Source organism: Tuber melanosporum (genome assembly GCF_000151645.1).
Source record: "Tuber melanosporum whole genome shotgun sequence assembly, scaffold_279, strain Mel28".
Classification (NCBI taxonomy): Eukaryota; Fungi; Ascomycota; class Pezizomycetes; order Pezizales; family Tuberaceae; genus Tuber; species Tuber melanosporum.
Window position 1 is genome coordinate 29,283 of NW_003298951.1, and position 20,571 is coordinate 49,853.

Below are 20,571 nucleotides of genomic sequence, written 5' to 3' on the forward strand. Positions count from 1 at the left end.
TGTGTTGGGCTCGCTATTAGTCGGCGTGTGCCGTCGTATGGAATCGAGACTGGATGACTGATCATCCCCATCACTCGGCTCACGCTTGATACAAACGCGTGGAGAAGGTGACGAAGACAGGTATTGACCCTGGGCAACGCGCGCCTCAATCTGACCAATACTCTCGGTAGTCCAGTTATTTTCCAGTTTGAGAAGGGCATATGTTAACCGTGTTCGGAGGGTGGTGGAGATCTGAACATCCATGGGAAGGAACGTGTAAGCACAAAGCACAACAAATCTACAAAACAACGGAGGAATTGAGCATTCTATAGAGGTCGAGCGTACCTGTGAAACATCCCTCGGGCTTGCATCGATTCCCGTGTGTATCCTCGCGAACCTTGGCGTCACCGGCGTAGCAGGCGAGCCGGGACCGGACGCGCCGAGCAACGTGCTCTTGACGGTCCCGGAAGCCGTGCGTTTCGATCCTGCTGTTGACGCAGCGACGGAAGGACTGGCAGGAAAGGGATTGCACTGAGGATTTGCGCCTGAAGGGGGAACCACGGGAGTAGTCGTTGCAGATATTAACGGAGGCGAACCATGGGAAGAAGAGGAGGGGGAATCCGGCGGTCGTTCGTCATCCTCTTCCGGCATTGAGAAGATGGTTGATGCCTGCGAGATATTACTGGTAGAGTGAGTAAGTAACGGGGGAGGGTTATGAGAGGTGCTACGAGGAGCCATCTGAGAAGAGGGTGTGGATAACCGTCTCTGAGGGGGCTCGTAATAGTCTGGTGGAGGGATTTGCGAAGAGGGCGGGAGAGAGGACGATGATGCAGCACTGCTCTGTGACATTATGGACAAGTGAACGAGTGGATGACGATATGCGTGTGTGTGTGTGGTGGTGGGGGGTCCAGAAGGAGGGGAAGGAACAGAAATGGTAGGGTAGGGTAGGGTGGGGTGGGGTGGAGGGGGGAGAGAGGAGGGAGGGGAAGAGGGAGGAGGGATGGGGAACCGTTAGGGTCGAAGACGGAACGAGGGACGGAGCGTGACGGACAGGGTTAAGCTCGGGGGTAACGGGTGAGGAAACGAAAAGAGGCGTTGTGGTTGTTGACGATGTGCCAGGAAGAGGAGGAAAGAGGGAGAGAGGGAGAAAGAGGCAGAGGGACGGGGAGAGAGAGGGCACGACCATGCAAGTAGGCAGACAAGACCACTCACTTTCCTGACTCTAGTCCAGTCAACTCCTACAAATCAGTCGACTAAAAAAAAAACTCTTCAGTCCAACCAGCATTCTCACTCACTCACTCACTCACTCACTCTCACCTCTCCTACTCGACCCGTCTTCCAAGTGGCTGACACGAACCAAAACAGAAAACCCACAATACCACACACACGCACACACAGGGCAGTTAAACGACAGTGCTTACGGTACTGTACGGGACAGATACAGCAAAAGTGATTTTTACAGCTGTCGTAAAAACGATGGAAAGAGCACAAAATATCCTTTTCCCATTTTGATCGCGATCGAACCAGGGCGGGATGGGGGGGAAGGGAGCATGGCACTTTTTGCTTTTATCGGCACGCGAAATAAAGTGACTTCTTCTGCCCCCGAACTCTTCATCATGAGTCCTGGTTGTGCTCCCTTGGCTTCCTTTCCACCTTCCCCTCCACCCACCACCACTCACGGCCGCCACAACCCCCCACCATGCGGTAGTGGATGGGGGAGAGCAGCAGGATATAGGAGAGCAGAGGAGGACACGGAAGAGCACCAATACCACAGCCCCCTGCCCCCACACACTTCAGCACCCCTCCTGCTAGCTAACTGCGAAAAACAATCATAACCATACTCCCTGCCCTTATAGCCCGAAAAAATAGGGTCACCAATCCCACCAATAAGCAAAACGCGGCGCAGGAAGATAGGAGGCAGAAGGGAAGGGGAAGACAGAGGCAAGACAATGATATGATATCCTCACACCCAGTCCCAATCCCGGCCCAGGATCTGCGAGAAATGTAGAGATAAAAGAGAAAAGCGCCACCCAAGGCGAAAAAAATAAAAAGATGGAGAGAGCCACTCTATTCCCCCAGCTTCCCTCCCGACCCCCTCCTATAATGCAAAGCCTCACATAGAACACCTTAAAGTTGATGGAAGGAGAAACAAAAAGGCGGGTAAAAACCGGCCAGGGTAAAGTACCGCACTCACTCACGTCTCCCACGAAATCACGAGACTTTGTGGCGTCGCCCAGCCTCCCCGCTTTCTTTCCAGCCCCTCTTTTCCTCCCCCCAACGGGCAACCCAACCACCCTCCCAACGCGATATACGCGTTTTACGCGTCTTGCTTCGCGTGTTTGGTGGATTCGAGGTGAGGGAGTCACGCTCCTGTTCCCTCGCGCCTTTTTCCCTTTTGTTTGAAGGGGCGTCGGTTGCGCGGGTCGGCACGTGATTCCATAGTAAATGCCGGTAAGTTAGGGGTGGATGGCGTAATTAGGCTACCCAGTACGAGTACCGGTAAGGGGAGGAAGGGAAAAACGGGGATCGACGGGGGCGTTTGTGCGTTGCATGTCTCACGAGGGAGGGGGGGGGAAGGAAAGTATTTCTGATATTGAAATTGAGATGAGATTGGGGGAGGGATAGTCGCGCTCGTGGATTTGTCTGCGGAACTTGAGCTGAAGTGTGTCCCCCTGAGGAATGATTCGTGACGCTGGTTATGCTTGTTTCCTTTCTATAGACAGGCAGGCAGTCTCCCGGGATGTTACCGTATGTCACTTGGTCAATTTTCTTCTGTCCTGAGAGATACCAAGGTGGGTGCCCCACCCTGCTACTAGTATACTCGAGTATATATCCCATACAAACTGCCCAAGACTCTAGCCACCCTGTTCAAAAACATGGCCCCAGGAATCATATCGCCCCCCGCAAGAAAAGCCCCTTGTCCAGAGGGATTCCTCAAAGCGCAAAAGTGGCCCCAAACTGCAATTCCTATCTGTATTCTACTCAGTCCAATCAAGATATCAGGGTACTTGCCTGTCGATATGCCCCCTCCCATCCGGCAGCATCAAACTCCGATTAGGGAAACCGCTTATTGGGGGGGTTTGGAAAAACACGTGGTACGCCCACCCGCCGAGCAGCTCTCGAACCATGGTACGAGCTGAAATCCTATTCCTGCTATACCTGGGATCGGATTCTGGGGCTCGATGAGCAGCCAGTGTTGCCTGTGAGTAGTCATGAGTTATCACTCGAGGGTGAGACTTTTGAGTCTTGGGGTGGGTGTTGTGGGAGATTCATCTTGTGAGATGCCGGGTGGAGGCTCCTCGGTGAAAGGGAGGCGCTAGATACATGATCGATATCAGCTGCACACGTCCTATGCATGGTCCGTGTACTTTAGTCGTCATCGACGTCTCTTACGTGCCAGGTATCATAGGAAATTTATTCCAGCAATATGGGGAGTTGAACTATGATAGTAAACCGACACCTTCAGCGAGGAGTTCGGGGCTTAGAATGGCCTTATCGTGGCTAACGGGGGTATGATACCAGTGTTGACTTGACAAACAACACCTCGTCTGCTGAGGGCGCAGCTTCACTCGTGGGGGGCTGGTCCATCTAGGGAAATCTCCCTTCCCCTCCCCCTTCCAGGATGGGGAAATTTTTTTATTACTAGGTCTTGTTGGGGGAGTGGGGCCCAAGATACAATACACGACGGTTCGATTGCTCGAGTTTCTGCGGTAATGTTACAAGGTTGATGGGACTTCTCAAGATTGAGTGAGTGCCGGTAGCGGACTGTAAAAATCTGCTATTCTACTTTTCGGGATCACACCACCTGCCCTCGTTCTCGCGTGAACTCTTTCAAGCCGTAGCTACCGGTACTGTACCTGAAGCACAATTTTAACACCTACGCAATACAACCCGTGCATTATAGCATTCTGCTGTATCAGCCCCCACACTTGACACACCATCATGCGACATACACAGTATTTACCTTCAAAAGCCAAGCTATTCCATGCAGCAACGGGGGGTGCTAGATTGCTCAGCCGCACCACACTTTACAAAGGGCGACTAGGAAGAAATATCGAGTCTTGGGCCGATACTCCAAGAGATTCTCCTATAGACATGCCCAGTTTGGGTACATCATCATCTACATCTACGGCTTTCACTCGTTAGCTAGGGTTTCTGTACTTGATTGGTGGGCGCGCTGGTAGTTTGCATCTAGAGCTCCCCAGGGCTTCTGAAGCTTCAACACTGCGGTAGACTATCAGGAGTGCCAGAGCAAACACTGCTTACTACCGGTGCTGGCCAGATTGGGCCACAGCTACTTCTAACATCGGACAAAGACGGTGCTTGTCGAGGAAGATCCGGTATTGTTATCACCGCTATGGTATACCGAGCAGATAGCGCTGGCAAACCACTCTGCACAGTTCCGGAGATGGATGATCAGCACAGCAATCACACATAACTAATTTCAGAAGAGAAAGAAACCCTAACTGATATCACTGTAGCCCGACCAGACCCCCTGACCCGTGGGAATTACTGTACGATACAGTACAGTACACCATCCAGGATCCGATACTTGTAACATTCCGACAAAATAACCGCAACACAATCAGATTCTAGTATACAAAACCCCACCTCCAAAATACCCCAGAGTAAAACTATACAAGGGGAAAAAAGTGGCCGTGAACCGCCTACCGTATTCCCCCCCAAAAAAAACCGCCAGCAACGTTTTTTTCCCTACACACCAAATACCGAGCCCTTCTACCGATACATACATAAGACGCATACGTACGTACTAGCATATATGCAATATATCGAGATCTACCCGCTCCGCATCGCATCCGCACAACTGTATTATTGGTTGGTTTGTTGTTGTTGTTGGGGGGGGGGGTTTAATTGCACTTTTGTCCGATATGCCGCCTTGTGAGACCCAGGCTGGGGTAGGGTAAGGTAGGGGAGGGTATTTTTTCCTTTTTTTCTTCTCCCGGCGTATCAGCCTGATGGGCGTTGCTGGATCTTCTTACAATATAATACAATAGCTCTCCCGTTGGACGATTTTGCGCTGGGTGTGATGACCTGGTAACGAGAATTGTTCTTGGAATGAGTGGGTGAGTGGGTGAGTGGGTGTGAAGCAAGGACTTTCCTTTCCGCCTCGGATGGGGTGGTTATATATGGGTGAGTTTAGATTCTTTTTTCTTTTCTTCTAGAGTGCATGACTTTGTTCCATGAGTAAGTGAGTGAGCTGGTGATTGCCAATCTGTCGGTCTGGTATATAATGTGTCGTGCCCGAGCCGTCCGTGACTGTAGAGAGAGAGCGGGGGGGGGGGTGCAAGTACTTTGTAAAATTGTATGATAGGTTCATGACCACTTGAGATGGTCCCTTCCCGAAAAAAAAAAAAAGACCCACTCCCCAATTTACTCGTCGTCAGCAGGGTAGACTATGGCCCCGGATGATGGGGACCTATGGTATCAGCAATCATTCCTTTTTTTTTCATACGGACTCCTTTCTTTCTTGGTATGGTATATAGGCTTTAACCTTTCCATGACTTTTTTCGTCTTGACCAAAGCTGATGAGTCATGCAGAGTGCTAGTTTATGCACAGTACAGTAGGTTACCATTAATCTTGAATACCGGCATTGAGCTAGGGATTGATTTTCGAAATCAATAGCAATTCCAATTTCACCGCCGGATTCAATGTGAGTTTCCACAGTATGGAAGGGGAAGTGCTGTCCAGTTCTGCCGAGTTTTGCATAGATGGTGGTAACTGGTGAATGTTATTCATCAATATCTCTTTTGATTGTTTTGGAGTTGTTTTGAATAGCTTGGGTATTATATTATCCTGCTCCATGAGTTCTCTCTCTGATACGGTAAGGTACTGTACATTCAATTTTCAAATGAAGTTGAAGTACAAATACCATTGGATTCGTAGAGTATCATTCAGCCTTGTGTGAGAAAACATGAGAAAATTATAGAAAGGAGGAAGAAAAAAAAAGCAAACTTTTTGTCCCAATTGTTTTTACATCGCCTCAGGCTGTCCAGTTTTTTCGTGTGGGAGATTCGGGGCGGAAAGAGCAACGCCAAACGGGGTGAAAAAAATGCAACTTCACAATATACCACCACCGCTCTCAATCTCACAAAAGCACTACACCCACCATTACCACTCCGATAATCCCCCACCACCACCCGCCAACTCCAAGTCTCCTACTTCCAAGAGAGCACGTATACCCCTGCGTCTTCCAATAGTCGCACCCAAATTTCTGTCCCCTCATGTCCAGAACAATAGTCTGCGTAGCCGTCGCTCCGGCCTGGATAACGCTCTGGACCGTGGTTACAACCACGGCTGTCCCTCCCACTCCCGTCCCTCCAGCACCCCCATCAACGGTAACAGTGCTAACGACGTAAACCGTTGTCGCGCTCATCGCGACAAACACGCTCGTCTTGACAGCGGCGTCGCTACAACCGACGCCGACTCCGGAGTTGCCGGTGCCGCAGTTGTTTATGCCGGAGTTTGAGGTTCCAGAGTTGCCGAGCCCCGAGTTGTTGCAGCCCGAATTGTTTGTGTCGGAGTTTGGAGCGCAGGTTTGCTGTGGGGCTCGGGGGTGGATCGCAGCGGCGGGGGAGGGAGCGGAGGGGGAGATGTTTTCGGGGTGTGGGAGGGGGGTGAATTGCGGATTCGGGGGGTCATGGAGGTCTGTTGGCGTTAGTGATGGCGTTTGGGGGTTGTTTGTCTCGAGGAGCGTAAGTGTCGATGATGGATTCGAAGAAGCAATCGGAGGAGGAGGATTCTTAGGCGCCGGAGATGCAAAAACGCCCATTCCTGGTCCTATCACTACCGCCGCAATAAAACCCGTGGAAAACTTCATCTCGTTGCGTTATCGTTACCGTTATCGTTCTCGTTGCTGATGATGACGCTTCCGACTCCCAACTGTTTTTCTTTCACTCTACGTCTCCTTGAAGTACTTCCAAATCCTTAAACCCCCGGTCAGAACCCTCACAAGCAGTAGCAGTCCCAACAAATAAATGTAAAGCAAGAACCTCGGTGGCTGGTCTCCCGTTGGGATGATTCTGCTCCCTACCGACTTCTGCCTAAGAGGCATGGCAGACAGATAGGCCGGGTAGACGTGGTCTTGTACTAGGTGAGTGAGTGAGAAGTGCAGCACGGACAGAGTGGACCAAACGGGGCAAAACAGGACAAGAGGTGCTGTGTACGAGTGCGATGACGATATGTGGCCCGTGGCTCAGGGATTATGCTTGCACGGTTTTGCTGGTACAGTACTCGTATTGGCGGAACCACGGTCGGGAACCCCCCTTCTTCCTGAAAGGGCGGCGATCTGTAACACCAATTATTCGAGTAAATTCTCCGCGGATCCTCGGGCTCAGAAAACCTTTATCGGCGGGGTCACCATCAGAGGACTTGCACCATATGAAATATCTCTTCAACCCAGTACCAATTCCTCTAGCCTTCGAGCTAAAATTCCCTGAAATTCGGTACACGAACGAAGGGATATCCGTGGTTTGGACAGAGCACGGGCCAACCGTGGGCCATTGTTCACGCCGTTGGTTGACTTTGACTTTACCCCCTTGGGTTGTCCCAATGGAGAAGCCCGCGAGGAGGGTTTTCCGAGCCTTGATCTTATTGAATGTCAAGACGTTGGGATCTGAGCAAGAGATAGAGACTTCTTGGAATACCATTTTTACACTCGGGGAGAAGGATTGCATGTTTTTGCGACTAGTTGGTGGATATAATAGCCTATCGGTATTTCGGCGCGGATACTCTAGGTATTGTTCTTTGGTTAATTGGCCAATGCAGCTATCATACTAGTCTACCGCGCTGTACTAGTACAGTACAGTACTGCACTGTACGGTTACTCGGGTTGTGCTCGGGCACATCCATAGGGTCTCGCAACTGCAGGAGGGTTTCCCAAGCTACTTTAGGTGAAATGTAAGACCAACTGTCCTTGATGGGCTACCGTTGTATGCACTTTTTTCTCGGAGTGCCAGTATGATAATATGATACCGGTTGTCCTATTGGTGGTTGACGAGAAATTTGTCAAGTTCTGGTGCAAAGGGGTTGTACTGTACAGTACAGTACAGTACCCCTTCACCGACAGCAGGCTTATTGGCTAGACTACAAGGCTACTGACCCCAGAACGCAGCCTGTCCTCCTCATTACAAGAGGCTGGCTTCCAAGGCCATACTGTAGCGCCGTGCAAGATTACGGTAATTTATGGTACCGGTATGGAATTGCACGTCCGTGCTTGGGATGCTTAAGGCCTGGATTCGCCAAGGAATAGGATTGGTACGATAATACTTCTACAATCTCCTGGACAAAATTCATGAGTGTAGTATTAAATTTTAAAAGATGAGTTAGGAGTGAACTATCTATCTACTGTGGCAAGTACGCGAAGAGACCTTCCCTAACATGTCAACCTCTCTCGGGTGCCTTGGAAGAAATTTGTTTGTTTGGCTTTTTTTGTTGCAAGTGTTAGAAAGAGAGATGGGAATTGCTTAGAACCACAGTAATGTGTTTCTTAGCACACTGCCTGGCATCCACGGATATATTATGATAACAGCTTGGTTTTATGCATTTGTACAGTACCCTGGTTTACATTGTTTAGATACCAGGTTCCCCCCCCTTTCTCCATCAACCCGGATATCTACTCACGATGCTGATAATAAGGGGAATTGTTCTCATCCTCCCCTTCTCTTGCCCTATTCTATGAGAAAATTCATGTCATAGTCAGGTAACGGGGATACCCTTCCACTAATTCTGTGTGAATGAAAAAAAAAAAAAAAAAAAAATGACACAAAGCCTAAAGATTGAGAATTAAAGAAAACAGCGGTCCACGAGATATTGTGAAATATTTCGCGACAACACAATTTTCCATACTCCTCAATATTTGGGCCTCTAGTTGCGTTTTTCCTTTGCACAGAATTAGAGGAAGGAGTACAGTACTTGATGTGTAATTTCTTTGAAGCTAGCCTCCTTTCCGTATGTGGGGGTATGGTGTTTTGGGGATATTGCGGTGTTTCTGGATTTGCCTGCCGAGTAGGGCCTTTTCATAGATGCACGGTACGGCAGTCTAACAAGTCTTTGCCACACTTTTACCCAGCGTCGTATGTAGCACAAGTACGGGCAGCGAGTTACTAGTCATGGCAACTGGGGCAAGGCGTCCAGGATTGATTTCTTGTCGAGACACAAGCCCGCTATTGGAAACTGAATTTCTCCATCAGCATCCCTCTGGCTCTGCTCAGCGTTGTTTTGCTTTCAAGGGGAGGGTATTTTCACAGGTGCCATCAACCTGCATTCGGAAAAGCATGAACAACAGTTGCGACCGAAACCTATTCAGCAATAACATCAGCAGCTTAATATCACAAACTCGAATAAGACTGCAAAGTAGACCATTTCGAGAATGGCGGGAAGAGAGAAATGACGGATCGGTTGGAGCGATTCTGTTTTGCCATGGGGCCCCAGGGGCAGGAAAGACTTTTATTTGGTAGGATTTGCAAGCCCGTATGATATAACGCTTGAATCGCTACTCACCCGAGAATAGCTCCTTAGTTATAGATACGCTATGCGATGAGGCTGCGGGACCTAATGTGGCAGTTGGTTGCCTGTACTCGTACTGCGATTACCGTGGCCAGAAAGAGTAAAAGACAGAAGTTATGATTGGGAGCTTCCTGAGGCAGTTTGTGATAGGATTGCCGGAAATTCCGGAAGCGATCGTACGAGCCTTCCGAACCCCGGGGCCTCATCCTGGGGGGGCGGAAATATAGGGCTTGCAAAGATGAACTATTCCCGGCAGTGTTGGGTTGCTTCCAGCAAGTATTTATCTGTGTTGATGCAGGATGAGTTTACAGCGGAGTACTGTACAGAGCTGGGTTTCTGCGATCTTTGCGCCAGATCTTGGATGGGATACTAGATTGTTTCTTACCGCGAGGCCCTATATCCAATCATACCTGGAAAGCAATATCCCGCTACATGTGAGCGCCATCACTACACAACCTCGCTTCAGTGACATGGAAAGGTACTTGGAGACAAAGCTGGGCACCGATCCATACCGTAGAGCGATGGACGGTGCCCTCAGGTCAGGAATCATGACAAAAATTTCCAGGGGGTTTCCAGAAATGTAATCATTGCTCGGCATAATTGCGAAAAACCTTTAGCTGACGATAGGGTTTAATATTGGGAGGGATCGCCATAGGTGGAAGAAAGAAGCTCCGTGAGATGACGAATGACTTGGGCGACGCCTGCACAACTTCTCTAGAGAGAATAAAAGGGCAGCGTAGATCCCTTGCTCATCGATGGGCTATGCCATGATCTGGCAATGGAAATTGGATCTCCGAATATTGATACTGAAATGGTTCCTCCAATAGAGACTTGTTGTAGCATCCTGTATGGGACCAGTCACCACTGAGCATGCGTCATCAACGGTCCGCCTGGTACAGTACTGTACATGCTACTTTACAGGAATATCTGCGCAGCCATCAGGACATTGTCTTCCAGAGTCTCCATGCCATTATCGCAGAGGTTTTCTTGAGCTATCTGGGAACTCAATCATTTTGGGAACTACCGTGTGATCTCAAAACTGCGCCACGTGCCTTTTCACTTCTTGCCTATGATTCTTGTCACTGGGGAGCTCATACCCGGGAAGAACCTATAGTGTCTATGAGGGATCGCGCAGCTGGGATTCTGGACCAATATCCCCAACACGCAGCTGCGAATATCTTTTTGTCCAACGGAGGAGCCCCATTCCACGTAAAGTACCGTGGTGTGGGGTTTAGTGGACTGCACTACGTTGCATACTTTGGAGTCTGAACTTTTGGAGGCATTGTTGACAATGGAATAGGTGAATCCGGACCGAACCGATGGGTGGGGCCGTACACCTTTGAATTTGGCTGCTGAGGGGGGGAATGAAAGATCTGTAAGGACCCTACTGGGCCGAACCGATATTAATCCCGGCTCTCCGGTGTGGATTGGCCAAACACCACTCTTCCAAGCTTCTGCGAATGGTGGTGAAGGAGCGGTGGGAATCCTCCTGGGTCGCGCCGACGTTAACCCCACTTTGCGGATCGGGATCACCGAGCACCGCTCCTTGCAGCTGCTGAAAACGGCCATGAAGGAGCGGTGAGGATCCTGCTAAGCCGCACCGGTGTTAACCCTAACTCTGCAACTTGGGATCTTGACCAAACACCACTCCTCCTAGCTTGTGTAAATGGTCATGAAGGAGTCGTAAGTATCCTGCTAGACCGCACCGAGGTTGAACCCAACTTAGCGAATCGGTATGGCCAGACACCGCTCGGTATAAATTTAACATGGGGAAGGGGAAGGAGTTGCCAGCAAAAGAGGACAGAGCGAATAATATCTGGCGGAAAACATCAATTTGACACCAGAGTGCTACTCGCTCGCTACCCAGCCGCTGGCCATCACTTCTGGATCGAACGTTGGGTCTTCCGTATATAAACAGCCCAAGCAGCGAAATGGGCTCAGTTCACTAAGTATCATACAGTAGGCTAGAATCTTGATAAGCGGACCAGCTCGTGTCAACAAGGCTGGCCGCGCGTCAACTACCGAAACAGGGAAACATGGCTGCAGAGTGCGCTCGTATGGGGAATACCCGATTTGGGGTGACGTGGGCTTCGCCTGGCTTGGGAAATTTACTCGTAGAAAAAAGGTCTTCCTTGAAATGTCTCACATCTGTTTATAGCAGCTTTATCGATTGGTTTGTGGCTCATGTGTTCTCACTCGGGTACCTTTTCCAAATAGACATCTGGTGATTAAAAGTCAAGCATTATTATTATTAGTCTGGCCTTCCGACATTTTCTGAATATCATAGCATTAAAATAAAAAAAATAAAAATCTCGAAATAAGAAATAGAGGATTGAAGTATCATAAGTAAATATGATACTTATCTAGCAGAATGGAAAACTTCAATTATGACTAATATCATAACTATCAACTGATTTTACATAATTGTTAAAAACTGGGCCGATATCAAAGACACTCATACAGTTTGTGAAAACCTAGGGGGATATACCCAAACAATATTTTCTGAAGTTACCGATTGACCGCCTGCAGGCCAGAAGCTAGTGAATGATCATTTCAACATTTACGAAAGGGGACTTACAATTAGGGAGTGAGCTCTTAAAATTGCGAGATGACCGTTAAATGTTATTCGAAGAAAACCTGTTAGAATTGATATAAATTGTGAGAAAATATATTATGACGGTATCATATATATATTGGTACAGTACATGAAGGGTATCCCATAGGAGTACGATGAAATGAAATGATAAAAATGGCATCATGCATGGAAGAACCGTACTAACATGCATTTATCATACGAAATAAGAATAGAAGAGATTAAGGACAAAATTAATGGAGTTAAGAGGACTAAAGGAAGCAAAGAATGAGGGTTATGATATAGTGGAGGGGGGGGGGGGGTTCCCGTATTTAGTATGATAATAATATTAGTGAGCACAAACGCGATTGCAAAACAAGCAGAAACAGCAGCAAGCAAGAAAAGGAGGGGGCTCTCAATGCGGATGGCCGAGGGACTATTGCCATTCTTTGGTGAACATGATGAGTGAGGTTCCACTAGATTTGGGCAGGGGGTGCTATACCGCTATGATAGAACGGTGTCACGGTAAATTGAATTGAATTGAATTGAATTGAAGTATCAAGAGAGGATTTCTCCTCTTCCTCAGGCTTGATTCTTCAGGAGAGATATACCCCCAATCCCATTTCTGGTGATGAGACAGTAGGTCCTTACAGCGATTCACAATGATGCAAGTCATAACCATCATGAACACGCTCCTAAAACTCTCGCTCATAAGTGACGCCCGCATTCCCCGACTGCGAAACCGGTTTCACCGGCTGATTGGGCAAGCTACAATCGATCCCGAGGGTTAAGCATACTTTGTGGTCCTGCGATCGCCAGAGCGGCGCCTTCTCCACCGAGCCGTTCCCGGGTCACGCCTGGTACCGCCAGATTTACTCCTAGGGATCCGGCGGAGCAGCGGGGGTGGGGAGGTTTATTAAGTTATGGAAGGCTCGTGATGCTTGACATTTGCTAGATCAGGCCTAGCCCAGGCCTTTCCTTTCCGCAGAACTAGGGGATGACCGGAGGAGATGGTGGAGCTATTCGTTAATGAGTCTTTTTTTTTCCACTACCGGTATTATGATCATTTCGGTTATTTCTGTGCTCCCTTCCTTATTTCAATTTTTTTCATTTGGCTAGTTATGGTGATAGAGAAAGGCCTCTTGGCCAGACAGTAGTGTCACTGTTTGTGTGTCTAGTTTTGGATATTAATCTTTGTCTCCTGGGTTTATATCTTTAATACCACATCCTGAGGCTAATAGACGTGGTTTTCTATCATAATAGTGAATTTTGCAAGCTTAAAGGTGGCATAATCAGGAGGAAGGGGAGGAGGGAAGGGGTCTCGAGAAGCAGCTAGGGAAATGCGGGAAACAGGATGGATGTAGTGTTGTTCACGAGCCGGCTCGAGTGTATTTTTGAAATCGGCTAGTAGAGTCGCCACGATACCTCTACACACTACCCTTATAATTCAGAACCATCTTCACCACGGGTTTCCTCTACCTCTTCCCACATTTCCACCTCCACCAAGAGACTCGAGCAGGATCGAGCCTAATGACCACCTAGGCTCGTGCACAACACTAGATGGATGTATCATAGTTGAGGAAATACTACCCTATGGGATTTCTGCCAGCAGTTTCCAAGCAGCGAATATGATGCGATGTAGACATCCTGGAACTAACGCTGGTACCGGTATTGGGCCTGTGGGATGGGGTGGTAAAGCTCTCACGGCTCAAGCCGACAAGCCACCTTACATACAACCCAGGCCTAAGAAAATCCAGGGAATCCGAGTGATGCGCAAAGATCCGAGAAGTACCATAAGATGGCAGCAGATGGTTCATCGGGGGTATAAAACTCACCCAACGTGCTCAAAAAGGCTACCGTTAATACCACCAAGTATATTTCACGCTCTCGTTGGCTCTAGTACCACATTTTCATTTCCCCTCAATAGCTGGTCGATTGATGGCACAATCGCTGTCCAAAGGGTATTAGAGACAGGCTAGGAAAAAAAAAAAATTTGAACGCAGCGAAAATAGTATGAGACCCCATAATTGGGGGTCTTCCGTCCCTTTATTTGACAACGACGGTTACTAGAATATGAAAGACCTAGCTTATTGTAACACTAAATGAACAAGAACCAATTGGAAAACAAACATAAGAAAACCCAGTTAAAGAAATACCAACCCTCGTATCGCCGTTGAGAATTTCCCCTTTTCCCTTTTTTTTAATTTGCTTAGAGTTTGTCATAGTAGTTCTCAATGCCGGGAACCTATTCATGAAAGAGTCAGCTCGTATTTCTAACCCGAAAGTTATATGGGTGGCTATTCTTACCTCAGCTTTGATACCCTTGCGTTTGCGCATCTCCTGGACAATCTGACCCGGTTTAGTGGTGACGTCAAGAGGCGAACCACCAGGAAGGACGGCCCAATGGTCAAACACAGACTGGGGGAAAGCTTGCCCGCCAGTGTGCGAACGAAGGTCGGCGGTGAAACCGAAGGACTCGTTGACAGGTAAGTAAGCCTTGACGTTGAACAGAGGGGTACCAGGACGCTGCTCCTCAGAGAAAACGTGACCTCTTCTTCGGGTCAGGACACCATAGATACCACCCATCGCTTGCTCAGGAACCTGGATCTCGACAAGGTAGATGGGTTCCAACAGGCCAGGCTGAGCGAGCAGCGTAGCAGCATACAGGACACGACGAGCAGTCGGGATGATCTGCCCACCGCCACGATGGATAGCATCAGCGTGCAGAGTAACGTCGAGCACGTTAAAACGGACACTTCTCATAGGCTCCTCGGCGATAGGGCCTTCACGGGTAGCCCACTGGAACCCAGAAACGACGGAATCCTTGATTTCGTTGAGGTATTGTACGGCCTTAGTCATGTCAACGAGCAAGTTGGCGCCACTGGTGTCAGGACCGAAACACCAAATCTTACGGGCATCAGTAACATCCCATCCGTGTTCGTCAGCAAGGATTCTTGCACGGGCCTTGAAGTCATCACGGGGACCAATCTTCCCGGCTTCGATATCCTTAGCAACCTCCTCGTCAAGCGGGGTAGCAGCGACGTAGAGACGGTTGTGCTTGTTGGGTGACTTTGACAAGGCGGTCATGCTCGAATTGCCGGCAACAGTCTCACGATACGAGACGACAGGAGGAGAAATCTTCAACGGGATACCCGCATGATCTTCCTCAAGATCCTTCAAGCAAATCTCCAAATGTAATTCACCGGCACCGGCAACGATGTGCTCACCAGACTCCGAGATGTAAGTCAAGACACAAGGGTCGGACTTGGAGAGGCGCTTAAGACCTTCAACCAACTTGGGCAAGTCGTTGGCGTTCTTGACCTCGACGGCAACCTGGACGACGGGGGATACAGAGAACTTCATGACCTTCAAATTGTGGGCAGTCTCGGAAGTGGTGAGAGTACCAGACTTAAGCAAGAACTGGTCAACACCAACCAGACCGACAATGTTACCGGCTGGGACGTCCTCAATAGGCTCGATATAACGACCCATCATGAGAATTGTGCGCTGAATAGCCTTGATGAACAGGTCCTCCTTGCGGCCGGGAGTGTAGTTAGGGCCTTGAATGCGGACCTTAAGACCGGACTTGACGGTACCAGCGAAGACACGACCGAAGGCGTAGAAACGGCCCTTATCGGACGTCGGTACCATCTTGGAGACGTACAGCATGAGAGGAGCCTTGGGGTCACAATCCCGGATACCAATACAGGCCTCATCGTCAGAAGGGCCTTCATACAGAGTCTCGGCACGGTACTTCTGGGCGGTGACGGGAGAGGGCAAGTGCATGACAATCATCTCCATGAGAGCGTCAGCGGCAGGCAAGAATTTTCGCATAACAACTTTAAGGAGAGCCTTTCCTTCGAGATCCTTCTCATCGGACTTGAGGGTGATCTCGAGCTTCTCAAGTAGGACTGGGATCTCGTCCTTCTTGAAGTTCATGACAGCAGAGAAAATTCTGAAAATGGGGTCAAGGATAAACTGGTTGAAGGCACGTTCTAAAGGCTTGCCATCGTGGACTTCGGTCTTGGTCCATTTCTTGGTCTTTGGGTTGAAGAAGTTGTCACCCTGGAAGCCAAATTAGCGCCATGAAACAGTTCTAATGGGACCATAATTGAGCATACCCATAGACGCTCCATCATCTTGTTCTTGTCAACGCCAAATTTCTTGGCATAGCGTCCGGCGAACTGGCGGACAGTGAAAGCCCAGCCGTGAAGACCTGAACCGAAAGCAACGGTTCCCTTGTAAGGGTAAACCTGAACATCACCAAGAGCCTTGTCGAAGTAGGTGGCGACAATGACGTTTACGGACTCTACTGTTCGGGAGAAAGACTGGTACAAGTCCTCCTTTGATACCTGCAGCTCCAAAAGAGCACGGTCGACCTTGTTGATGATACAGACAGGCTTAATACGCTCGGAAAGAGCTTGACGCAGCACAGTCTCTGTCTGGACACAGACACCTTCAACACAATCGACGACAACGAGAGCACCATCAGTGACACGGAGCGCGGCCGTAACTTCAGAGGAGAAATCGACGTGGCCGGGGGAATCGATCAAGTTAATCAAAAAGTGGTTTCCTTCAGTTTTCTGGGTAATGTCCTTGCAGTCCTCCTCCGAGAGTTCGGCGTATAGAGAGATGGCGGTAGACTTGATGGTAATACAACGGTCCTGCTCGTCCTGGCGAGTGTCCGTAAACCGCTGCTCACCTGCTTTCGCGGCAGAGATAATTCCCGCCCGCTGGACGAGAGAATCGGTCAAGGTGGATTTTCCGTGGTCCACTACATTGCCATTAAATTCTATACACTTTTTTCTTTAAATTTAGGGGGAAATTTCGTACCGTGGGCAATAACGGACATGTTGCGGACGTTCGTAACATGGTCCATCAACTCACGGATCTAGTCAATGGAAGTTAGCATCCTGTGCATTGAACCTGGATATCATTGAATTGGATTAGGATGAGTTGGGATACCTGTTCGACGGTAAAGCTGAGAGAAACATAGAATGTTAGCCAACAATAATCTCAAAGGGAAGGCATTCAATAAGCTTACTTGACCATTTTGTCTGATTTTTTGTCTCGAAGGGCAAGTAAAAAGCTTTTGTGTGAGGTTTTTTTTTAAAAAAAGAGCTCCTCTCTCGCAAGGGAAGACTTAGGAAGAGCAAGTCGTCCGGTCGAGTGGATGGTCGATGGAGAGGAGGATAAAGACCAGGGGGCGGGAAGAGATGGAGGATGGGGGGGTAAAAAAGGTGAGGGGCTATGGACGGTTTGTGCGGTGAGGGGTTGGACTTGTTTTAAATGAATGTGGAAGCGGTTGTGATTGGCTACACTGCTAAAAAAATATATAGGGAGTCTTGGCATACTGACAAATTCACTTTTCCCGACCTTCCTCATCCCAGTCGAGTGTCCTCGCACGAAGAGTGACTGCTATTTTGGAGCCCCTCTACTCAAGTACGGTACCCCACTGTATCATACGAGTCGATATTATACTCGACCTAAATGATAAAATTGGCTCCTATCATTCCACCCGAATCGAGCTCGCTTCAGGCTAGCCGGTCAGACGAGAGTGAAGATGTTTGGGAAGAAAGAACTTGTGCGGCACTTCTTCCATGATGGTATCGAATACGGGAGCAACATGCCGGAAGTGCGAAATCCTACTGTAGTGAAAAGTGTACCAAATACGGTACTGTAGAGTATTCAGGGGGCCATTGATATCTTCGGTCTTGAGTTTTCATTATCATAATAATACTGGTATGTATGATATTGCTGCACCATACTCACCACCTCGTATCATAGGAGTCGACAGGAGGCCAAAGCAATTGAGCTCCTCTATCAAGCCAGCGCAGCCAATGGATCTATTAGTCACGTGTCTTTTCTTGGCACACTCCGCCCGAAGGTTCACCAACATTTACTCATCAGCCCCACCTGACTAATTTATCTGTAGGCCGCACTTGTGTTGGACTATGACTCCTCAAGTGAAATCAAGTATGGTAAGGTGAGTGAATATCGCGGTAACCTTTGTGCGGCTAATTCAATTCATCCTAGAGTGACAGTGCCGGGAGCCTGTATTAATAGTTGCTCGTCTCTGCCGCCCATTCGACAGTCAGATAATACCCACTCACAGCATGTAGGTAGTTGGTGGTGATAGGTTGGAACTATGCTACGCGGGTGTCCGAGTACTGTACCACAGGCATGGCGATGGATGAGGTTAAGCCAAGGAGGGGACTCGATGATTAAACAATAAAGCAAGCAGAGGCCCATGGCTCCTACCTAAATAATTCCCTTTGCTCTCCGTATCGTAAAACTTCTCTATAACTCAGGACTACTAGTGCGAAAACATTTGAGATTCAAAATAAATGATGGAGACCACTGATTGCATACGGCTGTGGTGTAGGGGTAGGATATGCCAATATAACGATCGTGAATTATATAATCAACGTGTGAGTCATCTCTAGTGTTTCATTCTTTCTTAATATGCAACATAAAAATCGGTGAAGTACAATTTAGTACTGTACCGCTGATTATTCTACAATATGGGGACCAAGACAATCCTCAACTCTACCCACGTCAATAGCTCAAGCCTGGCAATTCTGTATCATAACAGGTTCTCATACGCCTGATTCTCACGTATTATCACTCGTGGCACCATGCCCCGTTAGAAATCACTAGCGGGCAGTGGATGACCCTGAGAAATGCTGGCCGCGGCGTGACATGCAATGACACAAAATGTGCAGGTCTGGAAAGCGAGTAGTCAGTTGTTGGAGTCAATAGATGGTTGACTGAAACGAGGGATAACCCGGTCAACTGAGTGGAGAGACTTCCTAGAAACAAGTTTTCGGTACAGTATATTGTACAACGCCCAATCTTCCTTTATAAGCTTAAGTGCGTATTGCGGAAGCCAAAGTTGGGTGCTGTCTGGGTCGCCTGCAGGCTCAGGTTTCGGGTGATCACTTGTGTTTCATTACTAAGAAAGATTTTATTGATCAACAGGACTAATTGTTCATAAAAAAGCAAGACCGCTCGGTTAGTTAGTATATATTCACGTGGGGTAGGTAGAGAGTTGTATAAAGAATGGGATAGGGTGTCTTAAGGTAGGACAGTATAAGGGCTGAGTTGATGTGGGTCTCGTGGTGGTTGATCTGTAGATTTCCATAATTTATTATCGGTATCATAGATGACATAGATTTGCCTTAAGCGATAGGAGCAAATCAGGGAGGCTTGGCTCGAAGGGCGTGATTGTAATAGTTGGTGAATCCCCCTCCTCCCATTGTGTTTTATCCTATCATACATAATAAGCTATGGATTTAGAGAGCCTTAGGGAAACGCACCAACCCCAACACTTGTTCTCCATCAAACCCTAAGTCCCTACTAGCTTTACGGAATTTATGACTGCATTAAGGGAGAGCTGTCGTATGGGGATGTTGCTCTTGTTCTCCTATTCGGGGCAGCTATTCGCGGGTATCCCTGGGTTGCCCAGGCATCTGGCGGCATTGACTTGGATTGCTGCGAGATTCAACCCGGCAGCTGCCTAGGCACCTCCGAGCTTAGGCGGTGCTAGTGATTTCGACCGAACTGACCCGGGATTTTCAAACCATAGCCGGGCTGCTGACCCGGAGTCTGGGCTGGCCTCTTGGAATCACTGAACTGTTCTCTGCCTGGTAGAATCAATTGTCGATGTTTGACACGATATATATAAGAAAAATGCCCAGTTGTTATAACGGTGTAAGATGAAGAAAGCGTGGTCCCTACCGTATTGTAGGTTGCTAGCTAGCAGCTACAAATACAGTTTAATTGAAAGCCCCTACAAGCATCATATAAACCTAGAGCTTAATTTATGCCCTGTAGCTCCCTTGTACTGTACATATTTATACTTCAGTGCTTTCCATTCAGCCTGGTACGAGAAACTACCATACGAAAAAATCCGTAAAAGAATCCCAAAGTCATTTGTTCTAGTTACTTTTGCGTCAGCTCGGGCTATCCAGAACTGGACCCGTGTTTTCATATCAGCGATTTGGAGGGTCCCAAGTGGCCGTATGACTATGTATCCCCTTATTGCAAAATTCCCTCCGGCTGGCGGTTGGGAGAACTTGCTCTTCTAAACCCCAATTGAAATGGCATTATTACCTTAATCACCGCACTACTAAATATATTTGCTTCCGGTACTACAGCATGTTTTTGGTCTGGCTTGAATCGGTATGTTCCGAACAGTGCCAAAGCCATAGTGTAAATACAGTCCCACAGAATTTGAGGAATGTGGTATCGAGAAAGACAGCTTTTTTTTTTTACAGTTGCGCACCAAACAGGGTCTTAATTTTTATTTTGTCCATTCTTCATTCTATTGGCCTGCACGGTACTCCATCTGGCAATTACGTTCCTTACATGTTGACTTCCTAGGGACCCGCTACCACAACCAAGAGCGCTTTAGGCTAAAGAACGTTTCCTACAGGATTGCTTGTTGCTACCACGGCACAAATCGGAAGCAAGACGAGTGATATTCTCTGAC

General features: G+C 48.4%; 5 protein-coding genes; all 5 read right to left on the reverse strand.

Moving 5' to 3' along the window:
* Positions 1–200, reverse strand: part of GSTUM_00001339001 (uncharacterized protein) — a gene marked incomplete at its 5' end in the record, with an annotated part of 1,575 nt that extends 1,375 nt beyond the window's left edge. The window contains one exon of the mRNA XM_002838768.2: positions 1–200. This exon is cut by the window's left edge and continues 1,375 nt beyond it. Coding sequence (XP_002838814.1) covers positions 1–200 — 200 coding nt within the window.
* A 5,886-nt stretch (positions 201–6,086) lies between these two features.
* Positions 6,087–7,104, reverse strand: GSTUM_00001340001 (uncharacterized protein; the record flags this gene model as incomplete). XM_002838769.2 has 1 exon in its annotated part: positions 6,087–7,104. The coding sequence occupies exon 1, from the start codon at positions 6,816–6,818 to the stop codon at positions 6,087–6,089; it is 732 nt and encodes a 243-aa protein (XP_002838815.1). The 5' UTR covers positions 6,819–7,104.
* A 6,982-nt stretch (positions 7,105–14,086) lies between these two features.
* On the reverse strand, positions 14,087–15,746 carry GSTUM_00001342001 (uncharacterized protein; the record flags this gene model as incomplete). XM_002838770.2 has 2 exons in its annotated part: positions 14,087–14,322; positions 14,385–15,746. The coding sequence occupies 2 exons, from the start codon at positions 15,744–15,746 to the stop codon at positions 14,287–14,289; spliced, it is 1,398 nt and encodes a 465-aa protein (XP_002838816.1). The 3' UTR covers positions 14,087–14,286.
* Positions 15,747–15,762: 16 nt separating this feature from the next.
* GSTUM_00001343001 (uncharacterized protein) lies at positions 15,763–16,956 on the reverse strand (the record flags this gene model as incomplete). Its single annotated transcript, XM_002838771.1, has 4 exons — positions 15,763–15,788; positions 15,827–16,142; positions 16,199–16,851; positions 16,911–16,956. The coding sequence occupies 4 exons, from the start codon at positions 16,954–16,956 to the stop codon at positions 15,763–15,765; spliced, it is 1,041 nt and encodes a 346-aa protein (XP_002838817.1).
* Positions 16,957–16,960: 4 nt separating this feature from the next.
* Positions 16,961–17,462, reverse strand: GSTUM_00001344001 (uncharacterized protein; the record flags this gene model as incomplete). Its single annotated transcript, XM_002838772.1, has 4 exons — positions 16,961–16,968; positions 17,043–17,058; positions 17,122–17,146; positions 17,221–17,462. The coding sequence occupies 4 exons, from the start codon at positions 17,460–17,462 to the stop codon at positions 16,961–16,963; spliced, it is 291 nt and encodes a 96-aa protein (XP_002838818.1).
* Between the last annotated feature and the right edge of the window lie 3,109 nt (positions 17,463–20,571).